Below are 21,084 nucleotides of genomic sequence, written 5' to 3' on the forward strand. Positions count from 1 at the left end.
ACAAAATACTAAAGTAACTTATAGATCGTCAGTGTAAAAAAGAAAATCAGCAGCAGCAGGACCTAAGCTGCTCTATTTAATACCATCTCTTCCAGTTGCCAAGGTGGTCTTGAACTCTTGACCTCAGGTGATCCACCCTCCTCGGCCTCCCAAAGTGCTGGGATTACAGGCGTGAGCCACCACGGCAGGTCTAGAGATGTTGTTTATTGAATTTACTAACTGGAGCAAAAGTGTATTTTATATGTAAAATCATGGTAGTACCTTGGGTACCAAAAAGAACCTCCACCTCAATCAAATTACTGTTCATAAGTTCTTCCTATGGAAAAACTCTAGAGTCAGTATTGATAATTATGCTGTTTCTTCCCTATCTGCTTTACATGTATCTGTTGTACCAGGTACAATGGATACAGGTCCTATACTCTACAATTATCTATGAGATACGGAATGAAAAACTGGTCAAATAATTCATAAGAGTTACAGCTTCCCGTATATCCCCCACCTTCTCCACCGCTGGACTGAAAAAAACTACAGAAATGTGTATGTTGTAAGGTGGGGAATAGGAAATGCTACATGCCTTAATTCTCATTTGTCATTAACCATGTTATTACTGTGACATTATCATTACAAAAATTGAGAGGGACCCATGAAATAAAACTGTAATCAAAATAAGCGCATCATGTTGCATGAGGAAATTTTACATGGCATCAAAGCTCTGCATTAAAAATTGACAGGGACCCATGAAATAAAACTGTAATCACAATATGCACATTGTGTTGCATGAGGAAATTTTACATGGCATCAAAGCTCTGCATTAAAAATATCCTTAGTTTAGGAAAGAGTCTGGATAATGTTCAGTAATATGACAGATATGACAGATCACTCCATTGGGTTCACTGTGCTACTAGACTAGTATGGTGCCAGCAAAGCTACTCTGTTATCCACTGCCAGTTAATTTTTTAGGTAGTGAAGTCAGGTATTTCATAACAGAAAGGTTCAATGCGAAACAATCGTTCTCAGTATAAAGGAAAATAAAAACAGATTTACTTCTTTCCTCATACAGAGGTGCTTAGGACACAACAGCACTTGAGACAAATAACATGAATGCAACTTACTACTTTCCGAGGCTATTTTTAAATCTTCATGCTATTATTTCTTATACACACACACAAGGGGCTCCATCAAGCTCCAACAAACAACAAAGATAATACCAGTAATTTCCCCCAATAATTTAAACTTTCCAAAAATTGCTACAATTGCTAGAATACAAGTAGCTTTTTACTTCAATCACTTTCCAGCAGAATGGGGGATGACAAAAGGATTCCACACACCTTTGTACAGCTTTGCACAAAATACTAAAGTAACTTATAGATCGTCAGTGTAAAAAAGAAAATCAGCAGCAGCAGGACCTAAGCTGCTCTATTTAATACCATCTCTTCCAGCACGAGGTCAGCCAGCTTTGCAAACAATATCCCTGTTCTCCGCACATACCCTCTGAAACTGCCCTGAGCCAACGGTACTGAGAGATGAAAACATGCTAGCAGTCCTCGCTCTCTGCGCCTCCTCAGGCTCAGCGTCCACTCTGGCGGCGCTTGAGGAGCCCTTCAGCCCGTCATGGCACTGTGGGAGCCCCTTTCTGGGCTAGCCGAGGCCGGAGCCGGCTCCCTCTGCTTGCCGGGAGGTGTGGAGGGAGAGGCTCCGGGGGAAATCCGGCCTGCGCTGCAGCGCTCGGGGGCCAGCGCAAGTTCCGGGTGGGCGTGGGCTCGGCGTGCCCTGCACTCAGAGCAGTCAGCCAACGCCGCCAGGCCCGGGGAGTCAGGGGCTTAGCACCCGCGCCAGCAGCTGCAGAGGGTGCGCCGGGTCCCCCAGCAGTGCCAGCCCACCAGCGCTGCAATCCAATTCTCGCCTGGCCTCAGCTGCCTCTCAGTGGGGTAGGGCTCGGGACCTGCAGCCCGCCATGCCCCAGCCTCCCCACCACAGTCCTGCAGCCCCAGCCCTTGGACTAGCGAGGCCCCCTGCACGGGGCCACCAGGTCCCATCCAACGCCCAAGGGCTGAGGAGTGCGGGCACGAGGCGCAGGACTGCCTGGCAGCTCCACCTGCAGCCCTGGTGCGGGATCTACTAGGTGAAGCCAGTGGGGCTCCACAGTGGGGACTTGGAGAACCTTTATGTCTAGCTAAAGGATTGCACATATACCAATCAGCACTCTTTCAAAATGGACCAATCAGCTCTCTCTAAAATAGACCAATCAGTAGGATGTAGGTGGGGTCAGATAAGGGAATAAAAGCAGGCTGCTGGAGCCAGCCAGCGCCACCCATTGTGGTCCCCTTCCCCACTGGAAGCTTCCTTCTTTCACTCTTTGCAATAAATCTTGCTGCTGCTCACTCTTTGGGTCCACACTGCCTTTATGAGCTGTAACACCACAAAGGTCTGATGCTTCACTCCTGAGGCCAGCAAGACCAAGAACCCACCAGGAAGAATGAACAACTCTGGACGGGAGGAACAAACAACTCCAGATGTACCATCTTAAGAGCTGTAACACTCACCGTGAAGGTCTGCAGCTTCACTTCTGAGGCCAGCGAGACCACGAACCCATCAGAAGGAAGAAACTCCGAACATGTCCGAACATCAGAAGGAAGAAACTCCAGACACACCATCTTTAAGAACTGTACCACGAAGGTCTGTGGCTTCATTCTTGAAGTCAGCGAAACCAAGAACCCACCAGTTCCGGATACAGTACCACTTTTAAGTATAAGAGCCTTTCCGTGAGACCTCTACAACCTCCCTACCCCACAGCCACTGACCTGCTATAAATTAACACTGTTGGGGTTTAGAAGCCAGAGTATTGCATATCCTAAATTCAACCCATTGTAACTTAGTATCTCAGCAGTAGGAAGGCTTACAACTCTCATATTCTTTTTCTTCTCTTTTTATGTTTACGACTTCCTAAGGCACATTCAGCCTTGATGAGATAAATAAATCCTGTCCTATGAGACAAGCCCCAGGGTTGCTCAGAAATAAACAGAGCTTCTAGGTGAGAAGGAGCAAGCTAAAATAACAAATCAGAGCCAGGCGCGGTGACTCATGCCTATAATCCCAGCACTCTGGGAGGCCAAGACAGGCAGATCAGGAGGTCAGGAGATTGAGACAATCCTGGCTAGCACGGTGAAACCCTGTCTCTACTAAAAATACAAAAAAATTAGCCGGGTGTGGTGGTGGGCGCCTGTAATCCCAGCAACTTGGGAGGCTGAGGCAGGAGAATGGCATGAACCCGGGAGGCAGAGCTTGCAGTGAGCCAAGATCACGCCACTGCGCTCCAGACTGGGCGACAGAGCGAGACTCCGTCTCAAAAAAACAAAACAAAAAACAGAACAAATCAGGAAGTCCCAGTGAACTAGGAACTTCCTGTGTGTTTGTAACTACAGAAATGGAATCAATTCCAGAATTTCCTAGTAAGCATTATGCTAAGATTCATATGCCCACGTTCTAAATCTAATATTCTACATATCCTGTTAATGCTCTCCATTAGAAACTAAATACATTTTAGTTTACTGTCAAGATATATTGTGAGGATTTTAAAGGGTCAACAATTGATAAAAAAAAAAATTTTGGGCATCTCGCCTGTAATCCCAGCACTTTGGGAGGCCAGGGTGGGTGGATCACTTGAGGCCACAGGAGTTCAAGACCAGCCTGGCCAACATGGCAGAACCCCAACTCTACTAAAAATACAAAAAAAAAAAAAAAAAAAGCATGGTGGCCAGCACCTGTAGTCCCAGCTACCCCAGGGGCTAAGGCTGGAACCTTAGCTTGAACCCAGGAGGCAGAGGTTGCAGTGAGCTGGGATCCCACCACTGCATTCCACCCTGGGTGACATAGTGAGGCTCTGTCTCAAAAAAAAAAAAAAAAAAGAGGTTTTGAGCATCTTGAATCAAAAGCTCAATGTACATTCAAGATACTGTTTTTTTCTTAACCAAATCGCTAATGGTGGATGTGGTGATAGTGATGATACAGGGAACTACAACAGAACTACAATGGAATTTGAGTCCTCTGGCTCCATTTCTATTTCTTCTGTCAGCCCAGGTCTCCCACAGCTGAACTTGCAGACTCATCCTTGCCCTAGTCCCAGATTAATCTGTATTTGAGGAAGAAGGCATTTAAACAGCTTTAGGAAGTATCCCACCACACTGCTTCCATGTCCATGCCTAAATACAGCACATCTTATGAGCTCTGCAGCTAAGATTTGATCACTGAAGATCATCTAAGCAACCCAGAAAATAGGGTCTTATTTTCCTTTGTGTGAGTTTCCAGGCTAATTTCAAACCAGCTGCCTAGACTTAAGCTTGATAATAATAACCTGTCTAATTTCCCCATCCTTCTGTTGACACATAAAGTCTTGTCTGTTCTTTCCTGACATCCAACCCCCACCAATCAAACTACTGTGCCTCAGTGGATTTACACCCACACAGCAGAGCCTTCTGTCCTATAGATCAGCTTTCCAGGCAATATCCTGTATTCAGCCCAACTGCTGGATATTCTCACTATTTCATCTGACTACTTGCTTGAACTTGCTCCTTTCAGACAAAACTCACAGCTGCCTCATTAAACATCTTACATCCCTTAATAAACAGGCTCTGTGCTCAGTCCTGTGTCCCCACTTGCTGCCAGGGCACTGCTCTGTCTTCTTGAGGAATTCTGAGGTAGCATAAAAGCAGTTTAATTTCATTAGAATTTACTAAATATCTACTGTGATGTAGCCATTGGGCCCGGTGCTAGGGATTAAATGTGGAAAAAATAGAATCTCTAACCATCAGAGAGAATACAGAAATCTTAAAGGAACTTCAAGGTTCTTTGTTCTAACTCTTCATTTTCAAAAGAGAAAATATGTCCATGAAGATTAAATACCCTCCCAAAGGCCACAGCGCAGCAATCCCTCCAGTGAACCTCACTACTCACTCTGATCAAAAACAAGCCTTGTCTCTGCCTACAACTTGTAAAGGTTGTATGTTATCCAATAATTTGCCTTCCCTAATAAAAGTTACAAAATGCTCCTAGAATTTAAGTTTTTAAAAGACCAAAATTGACAAAGAACAGCAGTTTATAAAAATATTCCTTGTGAATAAAGAAATGCTAATCGGACCAACTCATTTTCTTCTTGTCAGATTGGGAGGTCATAAAAAGACTGATAATATGTATTTCTGGCAAGAGTAGGGGAAAACATTGGCTTTCCTAAAATGTTGGTGGAAACATAACTTGTTCCCCTTTTTAAAGGGCAATATGACAGTTGTTTACTGAAATTTAAAACTGTTTCTCCTTAATTAAAAAAATTCCACGTTTAGGTACTTTTGCTAAAGAAACATTTGCGCAACTGCACATAGTATATGGCCAAGGATATCACTGTAGCACTTTCTGTAATAGACAAAAACTGGAAGGTAAGCATTAACATTTATGAAGCATTTACTATGTCCCAGGTATTCTTCTAAGAATTTTATTAAAGTGTTTAATCCTTCCAGCAATGCTATATGCTGTAGGTTCTATTACTGTTCACATTTTAATGAGAATAGAGGCTACAGCCCAGAGATAATAAATTTTTTGTTGAAGGTCACACAGCTAAGAAGCGATCGAAGCCAGGATTTGAATCCATGCAGCTCTTACTCCAGAGGTCATGCTTACAGCCAGTGGCTTACTGGCTAAGTAAATTAGGATATGGCTAAACAATGGACTATTGTTAAATACAGAATACATCATCCTTTTTAAGTAGTTAGAAGAGTGGACAGTAGCTAAAAAGAATAAAGTACAATAAAACAGTAATTGATGAATACTTCATTAATATGATAAAAAAATTAGAATCTTACTTGAAGAGGAAAAGAGAAGCTTTCTCACTAAAGGGAGTAAAAAGGGAAAGATGCCTATCTCTACTACTATTTAACATGGTGTTGAAGTTATTACCAATGCAATTTGATAAGGAAAAGCAATTAGAAGCATAAGAATTGGAAAAGAAAAGATAAAACTATTCCTATTTATATGAAAAAACTGTCACCAACAGTAAGAGAATTTAGTCAAATTGCAGGTTATAATATCAACACTTAAAAATGAGCTTTCAGCTGTACAAATAAAAACCAGTTAGTAGAGGTAATGAAAGAGGAGAGTCCACTTATGATAGTAAACAATAAAATACCTTGGCATAAATTTAACAAGAAATGTTTATCTCACATAGATTTTGGACTAAAAAAACTAAACAAAACTGAATACATAAAAACAGAGTTGCCTAGGTGCAGTGCCTCACTCACGCCTGTAATCCCAGCACTTTGTGGGGCTGAGGTGGGCAGATTGCTTGAGTCCAGGAGTTCAAGACCAACCTGGGCAACACGGTGAAACCCCATGTCTACTAAAAATACAAAAAAGTAGCTGGGCAAGGTGGTGCATGCCTGTAGTCCTAGCTACTCAGGAGGCTGCAGTGGGAAGATCACCTGAGCCTCGGAGATCAAGGCTGCAGTGAGCTGGAGCCACTGCACTCCAGCCTGCGCAACTAGAGTGAGACCCTTTCTTTAAAAAAAAAAAAAAAAAAAAAAAAAGCAGAATTGAACAAATGAAAGGACATACCACACTCTTGAATAAGGAGACTTACCCTAAAAATGTCAATCCTTCCTAAATTAATTTATGAATATAATGTAATCTCAATAAAAATCTCATCAGGTTTTTCTGAAGTTAGACCAGTTGATTATTAAATTCCTTTGGAAGGAAAAACTAGAACCCTCATACATTGCTGGTGTGAATATAAATTGGTGAAGGCATTTTGGGAAAAAGTCTGGGAGTTCCTCAAAGTGTTAAACATAGAGTTACCACATAATGCAACAATTCCATTCTAGGTATATACCAAAGAGAAATAAAAACATACGCACATGTAAAAATTTGTACACAAATAGTGAAAAAAGCATTATCCGTAATAGCCAAGTTGTGGAAATAAGCTAAATGTCCATCAACTGATGAAAAGATAAACAAAACATGGTATATCCATACAATGGAATACTATCCAGCAATAAAACGAATAAAGTACCAATACATGCTACAATATGATAAACCTTGAAAACATTACACTAAATGAAAAAAAAAACCATAAAAGAATATTATGTGATTCCATTTATGTGAAATAACCAGAATAGACAAATCCATAGAGAGAGAAAGTAGATTAGTGATTGCCTGGGGCTGGAGTGGACGGAGAAGGGACTGAGAAACAGGAAGTGACTGCAAATGTGTAAGCGGTTTCTACTTGGGATATTGAAAAAGTTCTAAAATTAGAATGTGATGATGGTTGCAGAATTCTATAAATATACTGAGATCACTGAATTTTATACTTTAAATGAGTAAACCTTATGGTATGTGAGATATATTTCAATAAAATTGTTTTTAAAATTTCACTAGGAAGGACCAAAAAAACCCATTGGAATAACTGACGGCTATTTGGAAAAAGATATGATTGGATACATTCTTCAAGCCATATATAGGATAAATTACAAATGAACCAGAGATTTAATGTTAAAAATGAAGCCGTACAAGTATAAATGTGGGTGAATTCCTCTGTAACACAGGAGTAGGGAAAATTTTATTAAGACTCAAGACCAACAGCCCAAGGGAAAAGACATTTGATTTTTGGTTACATTTTAAAAAACCCAACACCATAGTGAAATAAAAATTTCAAAATACAAAAAATATTGTAATATTAAAAATTAAAGGGCCAACATACCTAATAAAATAAAGAACTTATAAAAATAGGGAAGAAAATGACCAACAATCTAATATGAAAAACTGACCTAGAGATAAACAGCTCATAAAAAATAAAATACAAGTAGTGCGTAAGCATAAGAAGAAAATGCTCAAATGTGCTTGTAATAAGAGAAATACATATGAAAACGATAACAGAATACCATTTCTCACCTATTAGTAAAAATAAAAAAACCTGACAACAACTTTGTTGGTGAGGCTACAATAAAAGAGACACTCTCATAAACTGCTGGCATGACCCTTATGGATGGGAACTGACAATATCTAGTAAAAATACATATATATTTACCTCTGAACTAGCAATCCCACTTCTAGAAATCTATTCCAAAAGTATACTGGCAAAAACATGAAAACACTTAGGCATAAGGTTATGCATTACAGCAGTACTTCTAATTACAACATAACATAACCAATTCAAATGCTGATCAACAGGGGACTGGCTGATTAAACTAGAACATCCACAAAACAAGAGCTCTATGCAGCTGTACAAAAGAATGAAGAATATCTGTATCTACTCAAGGATAAACTATTAAGTCAAAAGCAGGAAGGGGAATACTGTTTATGCAGTAGGGTAGAAGACAGGGGAGAGGAGATATATTTTCCTGTATATTTTTAAATTTAATGAACTAAAGAATAAATTAAATCCTTTTTAAATTGTTACTTATAAGGTAAGGAGAGGAACAAGATGGACAAGAAGGATGATACTTAGAATCTGAACTTCTTTGAATATACATTGTTTCACTGATTTTGACTTAAAGTTTATATATAATTTTTAAAATCACACTTGGGGGTAGGGAGAGCAGTCTCTAAACTCTGAAAGCAAATGAATCAAATAAACCTGTGTTTTCAATTTATAACATCTGCACACAGACTATTTCACTTATCTTTTAAAAAAATAATTTGCCTTTAGCCCCCAGTTGCTGGGGAGGCTGAGGTAGGAGGATCGCTTGAGATCAGGAGGCAGAGGTTGCAGTGAGTTGAGATCATGCCACTGCACTCCAGCCTGGGCCACAGAGTAACAGCCTGTCTCAATAATAATAATAATAATAATAATAATAATAAATTTGAACTTATCTATTATGATATACTCTAAGCAGAGAAAGAACTGTTTTTAAAAAAATGTTGGTACTAGCATTGATATTCTTCTTCTGAGTCTGTTGTGTATATACTCTACAATTAGAAAAGACAATATATTATTATGTTGGTGTCTTTCAGCATAGAAAAATAAAATACCCATTGAAGATCAATAAAGTAAAAATTCTAGGCTCTTGAATTTAAATTGAAAGCAACAGTATACACTCATGATTTACTGTATCTTTAAAAGCCATATATATTTCCTAGTTCTGCCCACTGAAAGAAAGAGAGGGGGCTTGAGGGTAAAGTAGGTAGTAGATAATAAATAGACAGATAAATAGATAGGTAGGTAGGTAGGTAGGTAGGTAGATAGATAGATAGATAGATAGATAGATAGATAGATAGATAGATAGATAGATAGATAGAATAGATCTTTATGTACAGCTCTACAATTCCTTATGAACAATTCTAAAACCTAAAAAGCTTTAAAAAATAATGTTTGCAATTCATTTCACAGTCAACTTAAAGTGAACTGACAGGAAAAAATAGCCATATATTCATTGCAGATACATTAATTTGCTTGATTATAGGGTGTTGCCTCAAATTCTATTTGGAATATTATTTAACTTTTAAAAATTTAAACATTTTTCAGTGCCACAATATATCTGTAGCCAAGAGGTGGGATAAGAGAGTTTGTAAACTTGTATTCGCCTGGAAAGGGTCAAAATATTAAGGAAATAAAGCAAGTTACAAATTATTATGTACTGTATGGTTCCATTTTATGAACATGTGATCACTAATTAATGTGAATAATCAAATATGGGGAAAAACAAAGGTTTTTTAAAAAACAGTAGTTGTTAGACAATAGTGTCATATAGAGACTTGCACTTTAAATGTTTTATATTTCAATTTTTCCATATTTTGCTAGCATCTATATATTACTTTTTAATTTTAAAAAGTATGGTTTTATAATTAAAAACAAAGAATACTCTTTAAAATACATATTAAAATATATAGAAGTATTCTAAATGGGGGAGCAATATTGAGGTAAAAGCAAGTACTAATTCTCCTCTCTTTTAACCAAGCAAACATGGCTGACAAAACACAACTTTGCGCAATTGTTTGTTGATACAACTTCCAAAATTACATTCCTTAACGTACTGTTCTGAGCATATAATATGTGAACAGCATTTTAAATATCAACACTGTAGTGGGGAACTAACAATAACAGTAAACAGAAAACCCTGCCCTATTCTTTTTTATGCATTTTCAAACACAAATGTTCATGGATTTCTTTTCCCCCTAAATAATTAGAATTGGATTTCACTGTGCCAGTTTCCTCTTTTGGCAAATGTAGATAATAAGTGATAATAATAACAACCACTAGAGGGTTGTTGTGAGGATGAAATGGATAACAAATATAGAAGTCTTACTCTATGAGTCCCCAGCTTTGCTAAATGCTGAATAAATATTAGCTGCTTTTATTATTATTATTATTATTATTATTAGTGTTCCTCTTAGACAAAAGTCTGTTCTGGTCCACTACGTTTTGGGGATCTGTGTCATGGAAGAAGTTCTGAAGTGTTCATTGTACCATTTTCTCTATGTTTTCTATATTAGCTGAGACAGCTGTGCCTCAAGTTAATTTCAGTCCGCATGTTATCTTTGTAATGAGATTATTTTGTGGGGGTGGGGGAGAAGAGTTTCATATAAAAGTTTTCATTCAAATCAAACTTCTAAAACTTGAAAATTGACCTTTTGTCTTTGTAAATGTTAGTCACTTAACACAATGTTTTGGATTCTGTGTTTATAATATATAAAATATCTTTTAGTAATATACAAACATTTCTTAATAGAAAATGTCATATAAACATAAATTGCATTGTTTTAAAATACTAGTAGTTTGATTAAACTGTAAAATGAAAAGTTATTTTATCATTTTAGCAAGAAGGGTGACTTACTCTCACTAGCATGAATACAGTTTCAACATAATCATACAAAGAAAAAGTGGTAAAATAAAATACTACATCTTAACAGCATAATGATTTAAAAAGGGATAATTTGGCACTACAGAGTTCATTCTGAAACATAATTTTGATTACAATATTATATAATTCTACCTTAATATAAAGAAGAATTTTAAGCAACATGATTTTTTATATCCATTACTTACCCTTTTTCATATGTGAATTCATCTTTCAGAGAATTAGCTGATGATTCACCAATAAAGACAGATGGAATGTCAATTTTCTTTAGTACCTCAACTGTATAAAAGAATAATAAAATTATTCTTAAAAGCCCATACTTAGTGTACAATCAACTTAACTTTCTTCATAATAGCAGCAAATGCAACTGGAAACAATTATAATCAACTTTAATTGTCTATTGCTTGATTTTCCAGATTGCAGATTTTATTCATCATCAAAATGGTTGAGAAACATAACATTTACAGTAACAAAGCTAACATTTTGCATATATACATTACCTGAATTCTCTCAATAGTCTATGAGATGCAGATATAATTTTTATTGTTAATATTTCCATTTGATTCTTCCTCTCTAGACATAATTTGTTAGAGAAGAAAGATGAGGAAGAAATTTTAGGTTTTCTTCCCACACATAACTTAATTCCTAAATGAAAAAGAGAAAAAGCTTCTTTTACATACCCATTTCCACGAGAGGTATAAGCCAGAGAATATAAGAAAAGACAACTTCACAACAATCTAAAAAGTAATGCCACACATCTCTGGCTTTCCAGACTGAAAGGCTGACAGGTGTTGAGAAAGGGAATAGAGTAGGAAAGCTGGGTAAATTTCTACTTCCTCATAAGCCTGGCGCTCATGGCAAAGCTTTGTGTTTGATTGGTATCTTAAGATATTTGACTCTTCTACCCATATTCAAAACCAAAATCAAATGCCACCCAAAAAGAATTTTGTAGAAATTACCCATTACTCAGGAACAGAAATAAAAACAATCCTCTTAATGTTGCTAATAGAAAAAGCAGCCTCATTATTAGCTGTGAGTTAGTTTAACACATTTGGCTTTAGAGAAGGCCCATTTGTTTCCTTTTTATAGTTTTCAAAATAACTTTGTTCTGCATTTTAAAAACAATGCATATTCATTTGCATTTAAAAGAGGGGGAGGCAAGTAAAGCAAAAGAAAACAAAACAAAACCATAATCCTTCCCATCCAAAGACAAATGTTTTATTTGAAGTAACAGGCAGTTCTGTAAGTTGTGACAAATACGTACAATTATAACCACAATCACAGTTAGGATACAGAATGTTCCGTCACCCACCAAAATTCCCTCATACAGTCAACTCCCCCCCTAAACTTATAAATCACTGATCTATTTTGCTGTTATTGTTTCATCCTTATAAAGACAAGGTTTTCTTGGTAGAGTAAGTTTTTTTTCACTTCTAGATTGTTTTATGCAAATATAAACATTCAACTCTCACACATTCTCTCTTTCACACACACACACACCCCCCCCTCCACACACACACACACACACACACACACACACATACACACCAGAAAAAAACAAAAACATGTAAGCCCCAAAGCCCAAAGAGGGCAGAAACAAAAAATATTAGTCAAGAAATATTTAATCACTACTTTTATATCAATGTGATCAATACAATTTTATTTTTTAACATCAATGTGATCATATAATTTTTAAAGTGTAAGCTTTTTTCTACACAATGATACAGATCAGACATCCTGTTATGTCAATAAATACAGATCTACCTCATCATTTATTTTTATTTTTTATTTTTTTAGAGACAGGGTCTCACTAGGTTGCTCAGGCTGCAGTGCAGTGGCTATTCACAGATGCCACCATTGCATACTACAGCCTGTAACTCCTGGGCTCAAGTGCCCCTCCTGTCTCAGCTTCCCAAGTAGCTGGAGCTATACGCATTATTTCATTTTTTTAATAGATGCAGAGGTATTGTTATACGACTATACATATTTTTCATATTTGGGAGATATTTTCTATCTTGCTAAGATATTTTCTCTACCACATATGAGTTTAAAGCTTATTTTGATACTTAAAACTTGCAATTATGTACCCTGTGTATGATGTTTTATTCTTTCATGAAGATACTATGACAAACTCAAGGAAGAACTTTTGGCTTGTGACTACTGGCTAATAATATTGGAAGTAACCTAGCTTCTTTGAATTATGATATCTAAAGAGATGTATGTAGAAAGCTCCTTACTTTAATAAAATGATTAAGAAAAAGGGAGAAAATATTGTAAGCAAATATGAGGAACCATTTTGAAAATGGCAACATTATCTACTGAAAACAAAACTAAATATGTTTTACTTCACAAAATACTTTTAAAACACTCTACTTTATTTTGATCTGTAAAACAACTCTGTGAGGTATATACTGCCAAACAAAGATAAATTACAATTTGAATGACCCAGTCCCAACGTCCCCAGATTCGTATACCCAATTGCTCATTCAATATCTCCATTTGATTTCCTAATAGATGTTTCAAACAAAGTTTCTCAGTTGAACTCTGAATGTCTCTTTTCCCTCAATTGATCAACTCTATTTCTCACCTCTGTAAGCAGCATAGACATTCACTTAGTTTCTCAGGCTAAACATCTTGGAGTCATCCTTGACTCCTCCCTTTCCCTTACTCCCTATACCAAATCCTGTCAGCTTCAAAATATAGCCATATTCCTACCACTTCTCATTACTTTAACTACTAATACTCCAAACCACCATCACTCTTGCCTGGCTGCGGCAGCAACTTTATAAATCTTCTCTGTTGGCACTTTTGCTCATCTTTCACCTTCAGTGTTCTCTCCAAAGAACAGCCAAAGTGCTCCTTTTATAAAATATGTCATATTACACAGCTGTTTAAAACCTATTCATTCATTCATTCATTCATTCGTTCGTTCATTCATTTGGAGATGGAGTCTCGCTCTGTTGCCCAGGCTGGAGTACAATGGCACGATCTCAGCTCACTGCACCCTCCGCCTCCCAGGTTCAAGTGATTCTTGTGGTTCAGGCTCTCAAGTAGCTGGGACTACAGGCATGCACGCCACCACGCCTGGCTAATTTTTTATATATTTAGTAGAGACGGCATTTCACCATGTTGCCCAGGTTGGTCTCGAACTCCAAAGATCAGGCAATCCTCCCACCTTGGCCTCCCAAAGTGCTAGGATTACCGGCCTGAGCCACTGCACCCAGCCTAAAACTTACTTAGAATAAATTCCAAAGTCCTTATCATGGCTGATAAGGCCCATCATATTTGACCCCTGGCTCCTTCTCTAACTTTATCCCCTGCCACTCCCTCCCTTGTTCACTAATCCAGCCATTGTGGCTTTATGCCACACCTTGGAAACACCAAGCATGCTTTATCTTCGAGTTATTGTACTTGTTGTTCCCTCTCCTTGGAATACCCTCCTTCAGAAATCTGCATGACTCAGCCACTAACTTTAGATCTGTGCTCAAATTGCAATGCCTCACAGAAGCTTTCTCTGACCACCCTATATAAAATAGCTACCTTCCTTTCATCTCTGTCATTCTATATCCCCTTACACTGATATTTTTCTTCATAGCATTTATCACTACTTGACATTATAGCACATCTATTTGATTACATGTTCATTTCTTCTCTCCCACTCTAGAATGCAATAAAATGATAATAATCACAATAATAATAGCTGAACAACCATTAAATTATTGCTATGAATGAGGAAGTCTTCTAGATGCTTAACAGGCCTTAATTCATTCAATCCTTATAGCAACTAAATGACTTAGGTACTATCATTATCCAATTTCACAGATCAGAAAAACTGAAGCATATAGATATTAGGTAACGTATCCAAGGTCATACAGCTACTAGGTGGTAGAGCTGGGATTCAAACCCTGAAAGGCAGTACCCAGAAAGTACTCTCTTAACTACTGCACTCTACTACCTCAATGAAAGATACGAAGGCAGAGCCTCTGACTGCATCATTACTTGCTATAGTCTCAATGCCTAAAACAGTGCACACTAGGCTGTCAAAAAGCATTTGCTGAAGGAAGAAATCAAAGAAAAAAAGGAGAAAAAAATGACCCAGAGATATACAGTTAGATATTTGCACAGTTTGGACTCAAACCTGAGGCTTCTTATTCCTTATCTAGGTTCCTCTCACTCTGCCATTGCATGGGTTTTCTCATATACCTTCTCTCATAAGATTTTCACAAACTCGTCAGGTCAAATAATTATTAAAATTATGCACACTATTATAGATGAAAATAATGGGCTTATAAAGATTAAGTAACTTTCCTGAGGGTGCAGATACCTGGCTCATATATCAACTAGTCTGTCTTAGAAAAAAACACATATTTCCCGTTTCTGAAGTTGGTGTCCTTCCTACCACTTTCTGCTGTCTCCTAAAGATAAAGAATGTTATTGGCCCACTGAATTAATCCATTATTTCTGGCTGAAATAAAAATTGGTATATTCCTCATGTGAAGCGTCAACAGGAAGGGGCTTTTAAAACTTCCTTTTGTTTCCAGGCATTAGTATCTCTACTTAGTATACAATACCAGTATTCCTAGGGAAGGCCTTGAAAAGAGGGACAGATACAAGCCTCTTCTGATAAATCCATGCTTTTCTTACCTCTACCAAGTAACAGTAAAGATGAAAATGGTAAACATCTTTACAACATTTGTCTCCGTACATATAAAATGTTTAAACACACGGGCAAAGATGGAGCAAAATATCATAGAAAATAATCTAAGCAACAAAGTCAAGAACCAAAATTCTGAGCAGTCTTTGAATAACAACTCAGTTGAAACATTTCCATGGAAACAGCAGGCTTATATGGTTATGTGCTACTTTTAATATTGAACATATTTCTTTAGGAGCTGACATGATTATCACAAAAAGGTTTTACGGTATTATAAAGAAAAAATAAGTGATAAACGGAACTGACAATTTCAGCCTGAAAAATTTTTACTGAAAACATGTCAAAAGACTAAATAGTTTACAAATAATAATCAATTTGTTCAATCCAAAACATATTCAGCCCTTGAGAAGGTCTTGAAGATTTGCTAAATCCTGGGCTTGGAACTTTGGCAAAACATACAAAGAGTAAGTAACTTGCTCAAAGTTATACAACTGATACAAGTAGGATTTGATTTCAAATTCAGGCCTATCTATTTTCAGACTATGCATGCTTTCCATTTTGCCAATAAATGTATACAGATCACAAAAGTTACTGACCCTGGGATGTATCAACTGGGATAATTTTTTAAAGACGGTAATAGTTAAAGGAGGAGAAGTAAAATGTGTCAAATTGGCAGTACTAACATTACCAGTTTATTTGATAAGTAAACTCACTTAGGTAAGTCCTATAATTCCCATGTAGTAGCTGTCAAACTATTCTTGAAATGCTAAAACTTCTCATGGGTACTTAATGGACTCTACAGTCATAAAGATTTAATCAGCTAGGAGGTTAAAATAATAATTTAAAATATAAATAAATTACCTAAGAAATGCATTAATAAATTTTACCTTTTATATATTATAATTTTGCCTCACTCTATTAGGGTTAAGGACAAAAATGCCCAGGCGCAGTGGCTCACGAATGTAATCCCAGCACTTTGGGAGGCTGAGGCAGGCAGATCACCTGAGGTCACGAGATCAAGACCAGCCTGACCAACATGGAGAAACCCTGTCTCTACTGAAAATACAAAATTTGCCAGGCATGGTGGCAGGTGCCTGTAATCCCACCTACTCAGGAGGCTGAGGCAGAAGAATCACTAGAACCGGGAAGGCGGAGGTTGCAGTGAGCCGAGATCGCACCACTGCTCTCCAGCCTGGGCGACAAGAGTGAAACTCCATCTTAAAAAAAAAAAAAAAAAGAAAAAAGAAGGGCAAAAACAAAAACAACAGAAAACACTGTCATAGGCTAAAATAAGGCTTTTTGGTTAAGGAATATAAAATATTTCCTTTTCAGGATGTAGTTATTTAAACTCCTAAATACATTCCAGTGTTTTCTATCAGTCTATAGCTTTATGTCTATACTTCGCTTTACCTTGAAAATATGAATCAATAGGACTTAATAGCAAAATATACTGTGGTTATGCACGCAAAACAAAATAAAATAAATTCTAATCCTAAGTGTTGACAGTAAATAATCTTAGTATAAATTAGAAAGGTTTTGATAAAACCCCATAGTGCCCTGAGTGATAGAAACTACATTAAGTGAGGCATACATCTTAAAAGTCAGTGTCTTATTATAGCCAGTTATGTCACTAAAATTGGCTCGTTGTTCCCTACAAGCCAATAATTAGTAGAGAGTAAGGAAAAACATTCCCATCTGAAATGAAAAACTACGAACATGCCAGTGTATGACAAAGGGATACTAACCAACTGGTATAAGGAAGCACAAGTATGTGGCTTTGGAATTTCAGCAGATTATAGCAGCTACTTAGTGTATGTGCGGACCCTAAAATAATGCTGTGAATCTCTAAATAAATTACAAAACGCCCTCTATGGCATTCTTAACTCAGCATGTTTATCCCTATTAAAGCTGTTTCTCCCAGTTTTTGTTAAAATTTTGGTTTTTAACAAAACATCAATAAACAAAACGCTTATGTTTTAAAAAAACTGTTCAGAAAAGAAAGTCATTTTCATCTCTACTATGAATAAAATCATCCAAAGAGAGTTAAGAATGGGGGATTATCTGATAGAGAAGAAATTCTGCTTTTTAAAAAGAAAATGAGAGAAGGAAAATCCTGTTAATTTTTAGTTACAAATGATCTGTCAAACAGGAGAGAAGAAAAGTGATACCTGTACTTACTGTCGTTGGATCCCATGCTAATGAGGTCATCAGAATCAACATTGTGAACTATGGCTGCCTTGTATCCTGCTCTCTGTGCATTTAAAACCTGCAAATCAAAAAATAAAAAATCATGTTATAAGGAAGACAGTGGTTTGTCACAGTGTCCCTCAACTCTATAAATCAACAAAGTCTATACTATATACCTAGGACTAGATTACGAACATATGTAGAAATAAACCTCAGGTATGCTCTTGAAACATAGATGTTTTACAATTGATTATAAAAACCTACTGAAGTAAATAAAGGATGAGGATACAAGCTAAAACACTAAAAGGACCCAAAGTAATATATCTGTTTTGCTCTAAAGAGGTAGAAACTTGCTATAATCAGGCTTAGGAGTCACCAGACCTTGAGCATTCAATTCCCATCTCTGCCATGAATTAGTGGGATGAACTTGCGCAAATTACTTCTTTTGTAACCCTCAGTTTCCTAACCTTTTAAATGAGAATGACAATATTCTTCTCATATGTAAAATAATATTTTTAAAATGCTTAATACCATGTCTAACACATAGAAATGAGTCAGATAGAACCAATTCATATCACTAGCTTGATCATCCAAAATATTCTGTAAAATTCCTTTAGAAAGCTTTTTAAAAAATTAAAAATACCTGCAGGCTGAAGCTGCTTACTCTGATTCTATCTAGCTATTTGATCTTTCCTAAAGCTAGCCTCCAAAATAGTAACCTTTGCACCATAAGAATATAGTCGGATGTGTGGCAGAATTTTCTTATATGAAAGATCTGAAAAGTGTCAAAACATGTTATTACATCTCACTTTAAAAATAATTTTTCTGTTATAAGTAAAAATAAACCCAGACATAAACTACTTATTGCATGACCTTTAGACTACCAGCAAAAATGAAGGATCAGATAGACCATTATTTGCATATTGGTTGAACAAAATAAAAATCGGGAGGGCAAACATATATATATACGTAGTTTTGAATACATGAAATACTTTTGAACATATGTAGTTCTGGATACTAATTTCAGTAAGAAACTCTTGAAATACATTACCTTATGAGCATTCCATAATGGTATGTCTCAGAGTGTTTGAGTGTTAAGTGTTTTTAAGAAACAGGCATATTAATTTTTTAGAAGAATTTCCAAGTCTAATATTAGTTCCGTTTTAGTTATCAGCATTATAATGATTCAACACTCTGCAATAATTGCATAAAAATAAAACCTGAGTCATGTTCCAAAGGGTCAGGGAAAGCCCCGAGTCAAGTTCCCAAATGTAAAAAGGATATGCAATTATTCAGACTCTGGATCTGAAAGCTAGGTAAGAGAAATGAGTTCTACATATTCAACCCCCGTCAGGTCAGTTGACTTGGCACAGCAAAAAATTCTCTTCTACATTATTCCTGACTTCTCTAAAACTATCCCACCAATTCAAGTTAGATTTCTGAAAGAGACAACAGTGTGGATAAATCAGAATAATATTATCCTATTACTGAAAAAAACTAAATCTGTAGGAGATATGACTGCCCCAAGAAATTAATACTTTGTTCATCTCATAGCCTCCATAGCACCTATGAAATAGCCTGACACAGGGTAGGCACTTATAAAATATTACTTGAATCAATTAAATGTATTTTTTAAATGTGCTTAAATTAATAGCTCATATTATAACATTATAAACACAGGAGATAAAATCATGCAGACAGTGATTTTTTTAAAAACTAATTAATATAAATTGTTTGCAGGCACAGGACTCACTACTCTAATGTAGGAATAATGACAAGAAATCAACCAGTCAACAAAACTGTGACAAGTATGTTTTAGTTGTGCAAAGAAAGGTCAATAATCAAAAAAGTAAGTTCAGCATTTTTGCACATGAGTACATATTTTATTTTTAGGTGGATTTTGTTATCCAACTATGAATGCTGAGAAAATGCCAGTCCCCCACACCCTCTTCCCCTTAGATATCACTACTTTCCAAAGGGAGGAAAAAAATAATCTCTTAAGAATGTAGTCTGTAAACCTTGATTATTTGTTACATATATTAACTTATTATTTCTGCATGATATTACCATGGCAGTACAGACTTCACTTGGCTTTTATTTAAACAAAAGTATACTCCATTGGGGTTACTATTAGTTTATCTGATGCTTTCGTGACCATTTTAACTTTTCCCAAAAAGCTAACCAAGGAACTGAGGAGAAATGTTTCTTTCCACACCCAAAAAGTAACTGTTGCCAAAGACACAATTTAAGAAATAAAAAATTAGACCAATATCAAAAGCTGTTTCCTGCTAATACCAAACTTGTTTTAAATTTCTTTTTAAAGCCAACCAATGCACATAGTCATTGAAATTACATCATTTAACTTTTTTCCCTGAATAAAAATATGTATGAAGGCAAACATGTAACATGTTAGAACACAGAGAAAAGTGGTCTCAGAAACCACAACAATGAGTAAAAACTGTGGCTGAATTCAGCAAGTAGTTGCTGAGCTTAAAGATAACTGTATCCACACTAGACACAATGTGGAACTTGAGGGTCAATCAGAAAGTCATTATCCTTAAGGAAATTTCAATACTCATGGATAGCTAAACAGGTCGGTTGCTTTCTTGACCCTGTGTAGAAATGGCTTTGTCTTCTGAACGCCTATCAGTACTTCAAATTCCATCATCTCCATGAAGCTTGCCCTGTCCTGTACCCCTATGCCCCATGTACCTATATTAATTGCTCCCTGCTTACAGTATTTATATTAATCTATTTATATTTTTCTTCAAGATCTTATACAGTGTCTTATACTTACACATATACATGTCATATCCCAGGGGTCCTCAACCTTTTTGGCACCAGGCACTGCTTTTGTGGAAGACAACTTTTCCACCGAGGGAATGGTTTCAGAATGAAACTGTTCCACCTCAGATCATCAGGCATTAGTTAAGATTCTCGTAAGAAGCGTGCAGCCTACATCTCTTGCTTGCACAGTTCACGAGAGGGCTCATGTTCCTATGAGAATCTAATGCACCACTGATTTGACAGAAGGCAGAGCTCAGGCAGTAATGTTTGCTAGCCCACCACTCAACTCCTGCCGTGCGGCCTGGTTCCTAACAGGCACGGGACCACGGCTGGGGGCTTGGGGACCCTTGTACTATCCCAATTCCCAAACCGGTCTTCGGGGGTCCTTAAATCTGCAGTTGTCTACATATAAACTTTTCTGGAGAGAAGAGATAAAGTAATAATCTTGCAAGAGGCTTTCTCACTCTCAAATTATTAAGAATCATCAATATACATGAATGGATTTATAATAGTCTACCATGTTTAACTAAATCTAGCCATTAGGCTTTTAAAACTGTATCAAACAACTTAGGAGAAATATGTCTTTCACACATCCAAAATGCACTTAGTTCTATAAATACA

At 36.7% G+C, this 21,084-nt stretch overlaps 1 protein-coding gene across 2 annotated transcripts in view; it reads right to left on the minus strand.

Moving 5' to 3' along the window:
- The window catches only part of RNF13 (ring finger protein 13), a 162,036-nt gene that overhangs the window by 48,093 nt on the left and 92,859 nt on the right, over nt 1–21,084 (minus strand). For both annotated transcript variants that reach the window (XM_011972770.1, XM_011972771.1), the window contains 2 exons: nt 17,668–17,755; nt 11,024–11,114 (listed from right to left, as the gene is read on the minus strand). In XM_011972770.1, the coding sequence (XP_011828160.1) occupies nt 11,024–11,114; nt 17,668–17,755 (179 nt within the window). The remainder of the gene's footprint in view (nt 1–11,023; nt 11,115–17,667; nt 17,756–21,084) is intronic.

Source organism: Mandrillus leucophaeus, unplaced genomic scaffold, assembly GCF_000951045.1.
Source record: "Mandrillus leucophaeus isolate KB7577 unplaced genomic scaffold, Mleu.le_1.0 Scaffold130, whole genome shotgun sequence".
Lineage (NCBI taxonomy): Eukaryota > Metazoa > Chordata > Mammalia > Primates > Cercopithecidae > Mandrillus > Mandrillus leucophaeus.